The 12,812-nt window shown below is 36.0% G+C and overlaps 1 protein-coding gene across 1 annotated transcript in view; it reads left to right on the top strand.

Annotated features, from left to right (window-relative positions):
• The window catches only part of AP3B1 (adaptor related protein complex 3 subunit beta 1), a 153,460-nt gene that overhangs the window by 19,657 nt on the left and 120,991 nt on the right, over positions 1–12,812 (top strand). The window contains exons 3-6 of the mRNA XM_059492504.1: positions 582–656; positions 5,875–5,970; positions 8,186–8,346; positions 11,391–11,457. Of these exons, the coding sequence (XP_059348487.1) occupies positions 582–656; positions 5,875–5,970; positions 8,186–8,346; positions 11,391–11,457 (399 nt within the window). The remainder of the gene's footprint in view (positions 1–581; positions 657–5,874; positions 5,971–8,185; positions 8,347–11,390; positions 11,458–12,812) is intronic.

Below are 12,812 nucleotides of genomic sequence, written 5' to 3'. Positions count from 1 at the left end.
TTGCTTTTACTGTGTGGCTTTTGTGGTTTTTCTTTCTTTTTTGTTCTGTATAAACACTTTATGGCCTTCTGTGTTTAGCTTGCTTTTGAAAATAACTTGATTTTGTTTTTAAAGTGTGATGTTTATTTTTATTTTTCTCCTTGGTTCTGTTGCAAGCAACAGCTGTTCCAGGCAGAAGGAGCAGGACTTAAGCTTCTATGACTTCTTGGATTTTGTTGGGTTGGCCTTTTTTAACCCCTCCACCACCCAAAAGGTCATTCTGCGGGGCTTTTTGGGTTAGAAAGGTCTTTGGTTTTAGCAATTTTGAAAGCTTTAAAAATTATTTGCTGTCTTATGTGTTAAAGTCCAGTTCAAGTCCACTCCAGCAAACTCATAACCAGACAACACTGAAGAGTTTTTATTGTATGGATTGTATCCTTTAAGGTCTAGTAATTAACAAAGCCCCAAATCCTTATCCTCAATTTCATGGAAATGAGATTTGAAATAAAGATCTGTCATAAAACAACGAAACCCAAACCACATTCTAAGAATTTATATTGTTACATTACTCAGATTTGTCTCTTCTTTTTTTTTTTTTTCAGATGATTGCAAAGGGGAAAAATGCTTCTGAGCTGTTTCCTGCTGTTGTGAAGAATGTTGCCAGCAAAAATATTGAGGTATTCCTCTAACTTGTTAAACATACTGTTGTGGAAAATCTGTTTATGAAAATTTTGTCTAATTGTATTAGACTTCAACATAATGCATAAAATCTCTAGTATCATTAATGGAACTTCTTAGGAGTTTATTTCAATAATGACATTATGGTAATAATTTTATGCATAAATGAAGGAAACCTGTTGGGTGATTTGGAGGAAGAAGTAGTAGCTCTTTTACATTTAAAAGAAAAATTACTTAATTTTAGAAAGTTTATGAGGTATGATGTAATTGAGGAAAGTTATTGTAGTTCAGTATTTGAAGTGCGGTGCTTTTTGCAAAGCTTAGGTTTGTGCTGCCTTGTATCTTTAAACATCTGTTGCAGATCAAAGCTGAAAGGTAATGTCTGGGTAAAAAAAAAAGGTGTGTTCTTGCATCTGTATTGGGTGTTATTAGACAAAAAGTAGCTTGCTCCTGTATCTTTTTTTTTTGTTGTTGTTTCTTGTAAGAAAGCAAGGGGGGAAAGTCCATCCTGGACTTGTGAAAATTCAGATTTCCAGAATGCTAAAAAATTGAGGTTCTGTTAGAGAATGATGTGTTTAAATCCGCAGGGTTACTGTTGTATAACCACAGGGTGTATGTAGAAAATGTAACTCTGATGCTCACTAGCATTACTGCACATACTCTGACAACTTCTCTGTAGAAGTGTCACAGTTATAGTCGACTTTACAAATAAGATTTTGATAAAAATAGCATCTGTAAGTTTGTAGTTTGAGACCTCATGGTGCCTAACAAACATCAGTTTGATGAAAGTAGAGTGAACATGCAATGACTTTAGTTACTTCCTACTGCTCAGGATTGTAATTTTTAAAAAACGTGGGCAACAGTTGTTTGAAGTATTGGATTTTAAGGAGAGAAATCATTTGAATGTATGCTTCAGTTCTTCTGTCCTCTTCTGAAAATATGTGCTTCAGACTTTATTATTTATTGTTATATTTTTATTATTAGTAGGAACAAAAAAATATTTTTTCCCTGGCTTATGGCACTAAAGGTTATATTTCCAATAGTAATGGCCTCAGCAAACTCTTTTCTCACTCTAACATGCCGTGATATAATGGATGAAACATCAGTTTTCTTCCTTAGTTACATGGATGGATAGTAATAGTCAACTTTGAGTTTAATTTTAGCTTTGAAGAAATTATTCTTTTTTAGTTACTACTTTGAAATCTTTGGATTTTTTTGTTCTTTGAGAGAGTGGATTTATTTGGTCAAGGCCAAGTATTGAGCTCTGGTAAGTCAATGAGGTGCAAATGTGCAAAGATGCTAATTCAGAGTCTTTCAGGAATTTACTGTATTAAAATAATTTTAGAAGTTGTAATTGTACTTTTAGTGACAGGCAGTAAAAAGATGTGGGTAAAAAATCAGACTAGTTAAATATTTGGTTCAAATGTAATTTATGTTTGTAAGTTATGAGTAGTCTTAAATAAAATTTTTAACAGGGAGACCTTAGACAAAGACAAGTACCCTAAACAATATTATTTATCTGGAGTTCTTTTAACTGTTAGGGCTGGAGCCTCTAGTCTGACAGAAGCAAGACTGTCCTAGTTCAAGGCTTTTAACCCAACCAGTAGTGAAGCTGAGACTGTATTCCTGGTAGGTGTGCACATACATGTAAATATTTTATCTGTACATACACAGAACAAATGTGCATGTAGAGAGGCACTCATGTAAATTGCCACGGGATATTCAGGTGAGCACAAACAGTATCAGCAGCTTGGCAGTTCAAGATGGTCTGCTAGGGGGAATGTGTGTATATATACAGTGTTCATCCTCATGGAGTCTGCCCAGTGCCTGGCCCATGGATCTCAGTTACCCCTGTTGATGGCATCTGGACATATGAGCCCCTAAGGCTGTAGCCCTTTCTCGTTTGCTGGTACAAATGTCTTTACACAGAGGAATCCCTCTAAACCAGGACTCTTCTGCTCCCTCATGGACTCGCCCTTGCACACACAAGTGTATGCACCTCTGCGCACATACAGGTGGATCTGGCCAGAACTTTCTTGCTCCTCTACTATCTAAACCCCTGTGGTTGTGCCCTTGAAGAGATGCACAAAAAATCATGGTTCTTGTCCCTAGAGACCCACAGGCCATGGGCTTTCCTTGCATCAGGATGGGACTTCACTGGTCTGTGGCATAGCCAGCTCCTCCTGAGGTCTTGCCCATAGATGCTCACACCCACACCTACTTCCTTCCCAGACCACCCACTTGTCTGCTGGTGCAGCTTGATGCACCACAGACAAATTGGCTTGTGCTTGGTTTCACATATTCTGGTCTCTTCAGTTACACACATGCTCATGGGGCCATCTAGCTTGTGGTCCCAGCCTAGGTGCTGGCAGCCAGACCCTCACTTTTTCCAGATGCTTGCCTCCTTGGGCTTAGAGATCCCTATTGCTTGATCTAACATTGCAGATGCTGGAGTCATACTTTAATCCTCTCACTCTCGCCTCTCTAGTTGCTGGTGCCCATGGACATAGCAGCCATCCAGCCTGTGGCCTGACTGTAGGTGTAGGCACATGAATGCATCTTCACACCAAATAAAGAAAACAGTTCAAAATTAAATTTAGTAAGTCAGTGCAACAGATTGTGCTATTCACATGCAGAGAACAGAAGGATAGATGTACCAATTATCAAACTGTTCAGCCCTCTTATCCCTGATGTATTACTTTCCAGATCATGTAGATATCCCTTGCTTCTCCTTCACTTTAATTCTTCCCCAGAACATCCCATGTCATGTCTAAAATACTTTTCATCTGTGTCCCATGTAAACACCTTCAGTCTGAAAGGAGCTCTAGTCTTTGTTGATTTTTGGTGGTTTTAACACCTGGGCATAGGAGCTGCGGCCCTCCTGAGGTTTTTCTGAGAGGAGTGTGACAGGGTATCCTTTCTCTGAGTCCTAAATATGTTTTCCCTCCTATTATTTTGTTTCTTTCTGCATCTCTGAGCTGATGGTTCCTGTCATGGGCTTGGGAGAAACTAGAGCAGGATGTTGTGTGCACACATCCCTCCATCCCCCGTGTGGGAGGGATGCTTTGTGGGTGTGAATATGAGGTCTTAATCACATAACCAAACATTATTAGTAGAAGCTTTTCACTGTTTATATTTTATGGACCTTTTCTCCTATTTTAAAACAAATAGACAGTTATGTGAACTCACATGTCATCATCTGTGCTGTAGTTAAACTTCCCTACTTACCTATTTTTCCACCACTTAATGCTAACATATTTGTGCAGGAAGAGACTGTTAAACTGAACAGAGATCAAGATATTTAGTAAAGCCATCTGACAAATTTCTCTATCAATTTGAGTTAGATGACAAGTTTAGGTTGTAGTGTAGATGTACTCGTAGCCATCTAGTTAGATGTTTTCTGTCTCGGAGACTTTATCATGGTCCATTACATAGGATGCTTTATGAGAAATTACTAGATTAAGTCCGATTCTTAGTGCATTGATCCTGTTTCCTGAAAATGTTTTGCCAACTTTTTCCCTATTCCTAAGAATTCTTAACCAAATCTGTCTATACAAGTTGCTGCAATGCAGTAGCCTAAAATACACTGATTTATCTGAGTAACCCTGAGAGTAGCTCAGTTGGCTAGGGCATGGTGCTAAAAACACCAAAGTTGTGAGTTCCATCCCTGTATGGGCCATTTGTCGAAGAGTTGGACTCAGTGATCCTGGTGTCCCTTCCAACATTCTGTAATTCTGTGGATACAAATTCCGTAATTCTGGATACAAAACATTCTTTGTATCCATGTCATTTTCCTGAATTTTCTGCCCAGAAATGGCTGCTATATTTTTTAAAAATCAGGGCTCAATGCTCTGATGCAAGAAAATGGAGATGAAGAGGTGGTATAATATGTTAATTTATTTGAAGAGATGCAAAGGACACCTTATTGTTTACAGAAGTGCCTTAGGATTTTTTTGTTGTAATTGCATGCTGACCTCAGCTTGATTATATGCACTAAGTCATGGTTGGTAAGGATACAAAAAGTGACCTAATAAACAATTGGTGGTATAGAACAAAAATTAAGTCTTCATCAATAATTCATGGATTTTTATGTGCTTATATTGATAAATTAATTAAACAAATCTGCCTGTGTTCCTCAAGCCTAATGTGCCCCTGTTATGATTAGGTTTATAGAACAGAGCATTTTAACATTGAATGAAGGTAAATGGTAAAAGAATAGTGTAGTCACGGAGCTCTGAGTGCTTCCATTTCTAGTCACAAAGTGGTTTCAAGGAAAGGAGGCTTTCTTAGCACACCTGCAGTCATTCAGTGCACAGGCCTCTTGTGGTCAACGTTGATTGCTACTTCTTTAACTGAACAAAAAATAATTTAGCGTGGTGTAACCGTCTGTGATTTAATATTATGGTTTTTTGCCAGAATTGGCACAAAGATAGGTCTTCTGATAGTGACAGTAATTATTAGTACAGCTGTAGTTGAGGGTCTTTCAGAATTTTCCATTGTAAACCCCAACAGTCAGTTTACTACTCAAATGTAAAAAAATGTTTTCACTGCTTCCTGGGTATGAAGTGAATTAAACTTTCCTGGGGTAAAGTGAATTAAATTGAATACACTCCTCCCCAAAATCATGCTGAGGTTTTCCTAATCTTTGGACATTGTATCCTTTGTAGTATGCTTTGCTTATGTTGCATCTTTTGAATGCTTGTAGTCATGCAGAGGTGAGTCTAACATCCTTTGTTTTCATCCAAGATAAGTGCTTTTTTAATCAGATTTGAAAGTAAGTTACCACAGTTCATCTTTAAGTTATATTTGCTTTCAAATGTGTTAAAGTAATTTATTTTGAGTTTCAAGGTAAAATAAAATGGTCTTGTTGAAATTCTTGGCTATTTCACTTTAAACTATTTTCTATAAGAAAAAAAAATGTGCTCAAGTGATCAGTTTCCCCATGTCAGCATCTTAGCTTATTTTAGTCTTAATTTACTAGTTAATAATATAAAGCAGAACTTTGTGTTACTACTCTTCATCTGACTGTTAAATTAATTAGGTAGCATGCAGCACCTCAGGCATTTCATAAGACATTGGGAGAAGCACATGGGTGCTCTGGGATCTTTTAGCTTTTTCTTAGAAGAAAATGTTGGTAAAAATGTGAAATCTAGAAACTAGTTTTATAGAATTGTAAAACTTTCTCATTGTGAAATTCACTGTGTTTTTTCTTTTCAGATAAAAAAGCTTGTGTATGTTTATCTGATGCGCTACGCAGAGGAGCAGCAAGATCTAGCATTATTGTCCATCAGTACTTTCCAGCGTGCTTTGAAAGTGAGTGACTACTAAATAACATTTTATGGGGAATTCGTAGCTGGTAGCACAAAAATAATATATCTGTGTAAGTGTAGTATGGTAAACTAAAGCATGTAAATATCTACATCTGCTAAAGTAGTTTTAAGTTACGTGATCGACGTATTTTTTTTCTTCTACCTCAAACCTTGTCAAGCAGCTAAGTAAGCCTGAAAGACGTAAAATTGCTTCACTAAAGAAAAACAGCAGAATGGTGCTTTCAAATCGACATGCCAAACATATAATTTCTGGAATGACTTTTCTCATTCCAACGTAACTCGTATGTATGGAAAAAAGACCCCGTTATTACCATGAACCGCCTATATTCCTTTTAGTTTAGGTCAAAAAATGAGCTTTGTGTACAACAGAGAATTGAAACATAAGGAAGACAGTAGTACCTAAATTAAAAATTTCAGTGTCTTGCACATGGTGCTTTTTCATTAAAAACACTGAAAAAGTAGCTTTTTGTACTCTTGTTTCAAATGAGATAACAATGAGAAATTGGATGAAACAGCAAAGTTTAGGATTGCCTTTGAAGTGTGACTATGGAGAGAAGAAAGATTTATTAAGTATCTGTTCTGAAATTTGGCCAGTTTTTATAATAAGAAGATTGGGCTTTTTGTGTACTCTTCTTGTATTCTAGGTTAATTTCAGTTATGTTACTTAACCCACACCTTGCATCTTGATGGAAGATGTTGTGATCAGAGCACCAGTTGTGCAGCTGTAGGAGTATCTCACATCAACTAGAGAGTTTTCTGTCCCCTTCCCTTGAACTTTCATCCCAATGTCATATGTACTGCCTTCACTATCTGATTGCCACAAAAAGCTAGAATTCAAATGACTTTGTATCCAGTGTTTTTTGTGATATATGTATACAGTGAACACTCCTCATCGCATGACTCTTTTAAAAGCTGTGAGTAATGAGTGCAGAGGGAGGAGTGATAATGTTGTGGCTGAGTAGCAAAAAAAGAACTGGTGCTGTGACAAGGGGGTACACACCAAATAGTGGAGATTGTCAGCAACTAAAGAAATTACTAAGCCTGCTATGAAAGATAGGTCTGTTTGGTTTTTGTAATGTTTTGTTTCTCATTTTATAATGATTCTAATTTGGCTTTATGTGTGGAGATTTTTTTTTTACCTCCCACTGTTGAAGGAACTTTTTATTTTAAACTAAAGTGGCTGCAGATGAGCTTTGCAGACTCTAGTAGGAACAAGATCTTTTTCCAGAAACAGTCAAATAAAGAGCTTTCACCATCCAGATACTTAGTACTTAGAAGCTTCTAAGATGTAGGGATTTTGAGATCTTAGTTTAATTGATAATTAGGTAATACCAGTGTGAAAATATGTGTTGCCAGCTGTCAGTCCTTGGGAGAAATGATCTTTGGGAGTTTACCTTATTGCAAGACACTGTACAGTATAGTGAATTACTAATACTGCAATTTCACTTTGCTAGATTTCAGGGGATTTAGTACTTGATTAAGCAACATTTTTCCCTTGTGTTCCAAACCCCATGATTAATGAATACGTTTATATAATAGTTCATCCAAATACAGATGTGTTGAATCTCCAGGCTAACCCTAGTATTGTAAAATTGACCAAAGGACTGGCGCAGAAGAAGAGAGGATAAGAAATAGAAAGAAATCTCAAAACATTTAGCTGAATATTTTGACATGTTCTTTGAAATTATTTTTGTTACTGGCTTCAATTTTTAGCTTGCAATAAAGCATAGAATGGATATTTGTCAAGAGCTTGAATGGGAATGTCACAACTGAGAACAACATTTTTATTTGACATTTTGTAAATACAGGCACTAAAATTGAGTTAGTCTGTCTCAGAATATATGAATTCCACTTGGATTGCAGCAAATGTATCAGATTATTAAATAAAATATTCATATTTTTATCCACAATTAACATATTTTTGCTGGAAAATTGCATTATGTTAATGTTTTCCTTTGTAAAATTTTCATATTTTCTTAATGTTTAATGTTCTGTATCTTTATTTGTTTTACTTTTTTTTGTTGTTTTGGAAGTATCTTTGTGTGAAGAAATTGTTAGCATGACCTTCACTTGCAAGTCTGACTTAGATTTACGTGTTTTAATGTGTCATCACTAATTAGTGTAAGCACAGCAGTGTATTTAATGACTTGTTTCTGCACTATCTTATTTTATTTCACCCCTTCACTCCTGTTTTTTAGGATCCTAATCAGTTAATCCGTGCAAGTGCTTTAAGAGTTTTATCCAGTATCCGTGTCCCAATTATTGTTCCTATTATGATGCTTGCTATTAAGGAAGCCTCTTCTGATTTATCTCCTTATGTGAGAAAAAATGCAGCCCATGCAATCCAAAAACTGTACAGGTAAGTGATTCTGGCAATTACTGAAAAACAATTTGCAATAGTTGTGGGCTACGTTTATAAAGACTACTGTGAATTCAGCATGTCTCAGATCTATTTCTTTAAAAGGATGGGATGGACGTAGACATTCTGTCCCTCAGCTGGTTTGGTTGTAATTCAGGCAGTTCTCTTGATTGCTAGATTTAACAGGCTAACTATAAAGAGATACAAAAAGAAACTGATGCACTACCTTTTGTTTTTTAAGATACTAGTTATTTTCATCTGTGTAACAACTATTTTGGTGGGTATTCACAGAATCTATGAATTTACTGTCTCAAGTATGTATCTTTCATCCTTGGGCATTTGCTTGAAAGTAATTTGCCACACATGTGACAAAAGAATGCTAACGTCTAGAAATTTTATCTGTGCAAGTCAAAATCTTTCAGATCTTCTTACTTCAGAAATTCTTGCTTTGTACGAGTTCTTATAAAGATGTGGGTACTGGTTTGCAGAGGTGGAGTCAATGGAACCCGTACCTTTACAAAACATTTCCAGGCATTTATTCTACTACTTCACTTTTATTTCACCAATTCCAAACAGTGGAGGTTAAGAGGTGTTAGAGGTTCTGAATCAGGTAAAAAACACAGTAACAGAATCTGGAGAAACTGGCCTATCTCCTTCTATTTTCCATGTATTCCCTGTGGTAGTGAAATGGACATAGAGCTAATATGATAAAGGAAAACTAATGAAACTGATATTCTGTTTCCTTAATGGTTCAGACGGTCTCAGAGGGTGCATCCTTCAAAAGCTGTCTTCATGCAAGCATCCTAAGTATCATGATACAAGATTTTGAGCTGCTGTAGCTGGAAATTCCTCCTTACCTGGACTAGAGTAAGCTTCATGATTACTTCTGAGTGGAGCTGGAGTTAAAAATTGTGTCCTTAGTAACAGGATTTGGAAGCTGTTTATAAAAAGCATGTGAACTTTTATTTTCACATTTTCAAAACTTACAGTACAAATCCTGTATCTCATAGTGCTAGTTAACTATGGAACCAAGGGAGAGAATATAATTTTCTTGGTCACTGGAGGAAGCAACAGTATAGGAAACTGGTGAAGAGGCTATCGAATTAACCTGCCCACAGGCAGACTCAGTTGGCTTGGCAGAAAGTAAGAATTAGGTAGTAGTTAACAAGCTGTCTTTGTATACTTTGTTTAAAAAAGTTAATGACTGATAGCTAGACAATTCAGCAATACTGAATCATTGCATTACTGATCATACATTGGTGGCGAGGCTGACTATTGACCTACTGCAACAAGTAAGTCATTTCAGAATACTAATTTTTGAGTTGGTCAGAATCAAAATCCAGAAGGAATGGATTTTTTAAGTAAAACTCAACATATAATATACTCTCCTGCATCTAGCTACTCCATCTTCTGCAGCCATTTGAATAAGAACTAGTAACTATTTATTCTAATATGTTTGTATGCTCCATTTGCTTTTTGGTTTTCCCAGCTTCTCTGCCTGTTTGATAGTTCTGTATTTCAGTTAGTACTCTAGTCAGGGTTCTGGATGCAAGTTCGATACTCCAGTCTTCCCTTTATTTAGTGTCGTAACGGGAGGAAATCACAGCCCTCTTTGGCCTCTTCTTTTATTTCCTCTTTGAAAATGGTCCCCTCCTTGTCTTAAATATCAGGAAAGTGGAGGGGGAGGAATGTAAATACATTCAGTCACGCCTTTCTGAAGTCTTTCTTGATCACATAAATAAATGGTTTTGCTGAAGTTTTTTAGCTTTAAGTATTACTTTCTCTCTAAATTTTCTGCCAGTTTTTAAAAATTTGAAATAAAACCTTTTTGAGAGACTTTTGCCTTTTCCTCTGAAGGTTTTCGTCCTTGACTGAAGATCCAGTAAAACTTGCTTTACAAAAATAGAGGTTGGAATGAAAAGTGATCATGAAAGTACTTACAAAACTAAGTACTGTTGTGTTGATTATGATGATGGTGGCTTCTAACAAATTTTTGTTACTCATTTTGCGTGTTCTGATGTTGCTAAGTCTTAGAGTCTTAGTGAAGTAGTACTCAGCCAGATAATGACTTTGTGTATCTGTACCTGGAATGATATACTGTGCATTAGGGCAGTCGATCACTCAGCATTAAAATTGAAGTATGCAATGATGACCAAATACTCCCTCATTTATCTGTAGTTGTATCCATGTTGAAATCACTTTTCAAAGGCACAGAACTACACATCTCTAAGGGTCTTTGTATTCATTTTCTATTTTCTTTTGACTTGGCTTTAAATTCTTCTGTGCTGTATAGATCCATGAAGGGGAAGCAGCTGGAATGAAAAGTTTGTCCTTACTTGCCTAAGAAGCAAGTTTGACAGTAGTGGATATCTCTGGCAAATTTTTCTCTGCTCTTGTGATGTGAAAAGATACCACAAAGGTTGTTGCTTGCAAGTTTTGCTTTTTCTCTGCTTTTGGTATTCTAGACTTCAAGCAGTCTGTTTTCCATTAGCTTGCACACCAGCTTTGTACAGGTACACTTGAATATCATGTCCACATTTCTGAGTTCCAATACTTCTGACTAAAACTAGTGTTTAACTTAAAAGTGGTTGAAGTGTATTACTCAAAGCTTTATGTTGATAATTAGATAATAAAAGTATATTAAAAATCTTTGTCCTGATGTTCATTCACCTCTGAATTATATTCATGCTGAAATTAATTTCTGCAAGAGCAGTAAGAACCTTGTCATGTAGCATCTGAAGTTCAGTCATGTTATCTGTGATGTTGGTTAGCCTGTCTTAATGATTTTTTATGAGTTTTATTTTCTTATAGAATACACATAAAGGGTCTAAGATAAAATTATATTTTTAATTTAATTTTATACTTCTAACTTACTTTCAGTCATGTTCTTTTACAGTGTGTTCTTTGGAATACTTGCTTTTCTGGAAGTGGTTTCTTCAAAGTTCTTTGTTGCTAGTTTGTGTCTAAAGGTCAAAAATCAAACCTGCTTTAATTTTGGGTATATCTGACCAAGTCAGTTAAAATAATTTTATTTTTCCTCCTAGTCTTGATCCAGAGCAAAAGGAAATGTTGATTGAAGTGATAGAAAAGCTTTTGAAGGATAGAAGTACGGTAAGAAACAGATTTGTGACATATGCATTTATTTTTATAGAGTTTACTCCCAAGACTGTCATTCAGCAGTAAGTAATACACTTTCCTAACCCTTGCCAATGTGACTTTGTATGTTTTTAGACAGAAGTATCATTGTGTATTTATGCATTTATAGTATGAATGTAATAGTGACTATCCTTTAATAAGATGTAGTTTTACTTGCATCATGAGGCTGTTAATTAGTTTTTGTTAGCATGTGTTTTATGTGTGCTTCTTTAAACTTTATTTTGAAAATCAAAATTATATAATAATATGAATCTGTGCGAGTGTTTATAAATTTTCATATGCACTTTTTTATTGGGAAATTAGTTTGATAATTTCAGTTAGTTTGTAGTAGTGTAGGAATAAATTAATTGTGTATGGTGCACAGTGTGCCTATTGACATCCATCTATCCTGCAGTGTGCATGGATGTTAAAAATTACATTTGCTGTGCAGTTTGTTCTTGCCAATATCTCGATTTCCACTCTGGTAAATAAGAGATGTTCTGACATAATTTCTGTAAATTTAACACTCCTGTTATATTTAACCTGCCCTATATAGCTACAGGTTTTTCATATGTAGTCCTGAAAGTACTCCACAATCTTCAGTTCATTTTGTTTTGCAGATAAGTTCCCCACTTGTGAACTAGAAAGGTAATTGACCAAAGAATCAAAGTTAGATTTCAAAGAGAAACCAGATTTGTGAATTAAAACATTCTCATGTTCTTCTTGTTCAGATCACTGATTAATTGAATGTAATCCTTTTTTACTATGTGAAAATTTTACTACGTACCAGGTAGTGTATTGCTTCATCTGCTGTTTTCCAAGTGTTTTTGTAACTCAACTGTATCCTCCAGGATACAGTATCCAGGGCTGTATCCTCTTTTAGCGCAGTCAAGGTGTTCAGAGCATAAAAGGTGCTGTTGACTAAAAGACATCCTGTAACTGTCACCGAAGGGTTACTGAAAGAGGTGTGTTAGGGCTTAGTGGCTGAACAGACGGTAAATCAGTTAGGTCTCCTGACTGCATCTGTGCTTGATTTGACAGAGGCCTTTGAGCTTCTGTGAAGCCGCGCCTGCAGTGGTTCTTCATGTATTTTATTTCATGGTTTGTGCTCATAGTATACGTGCAGTCTGTGAATGTGGGATTAGGTTGTTAGTACCAGTGGAGGAATAAAGGGCTAAAAAATACCCCAAAAAAAGTAAAATCTCTGAGTTTGTACTCTATTTCCTGAGCCTTATAGCATATGGTAAATGGTTATCCCATGCCTAATCATTTACACATTTACTTTAACAAAAAGTTACAGAGTAGATTTGGATCTTTTATCTCCTTGGAGT

This window comes from Ammospiza nelsoni, chromosome Z, assembly GCF_027579445.1.
Source record: "Ammospiza nelsoni isolate bAmmNel1 chromosome Z, bAmmNel1.pri, whole genome shotgun sequence".
Classification (NCBI taxonomy): Eukaryota; Metazoa; Chordata; class Aves; order Passeriformes; family Passerellidae; genus Ammospiza; species Ammospiza nelsoni.
This window is presented reverse-complemented; position numbering and strand designations above follow the sequence as displayed.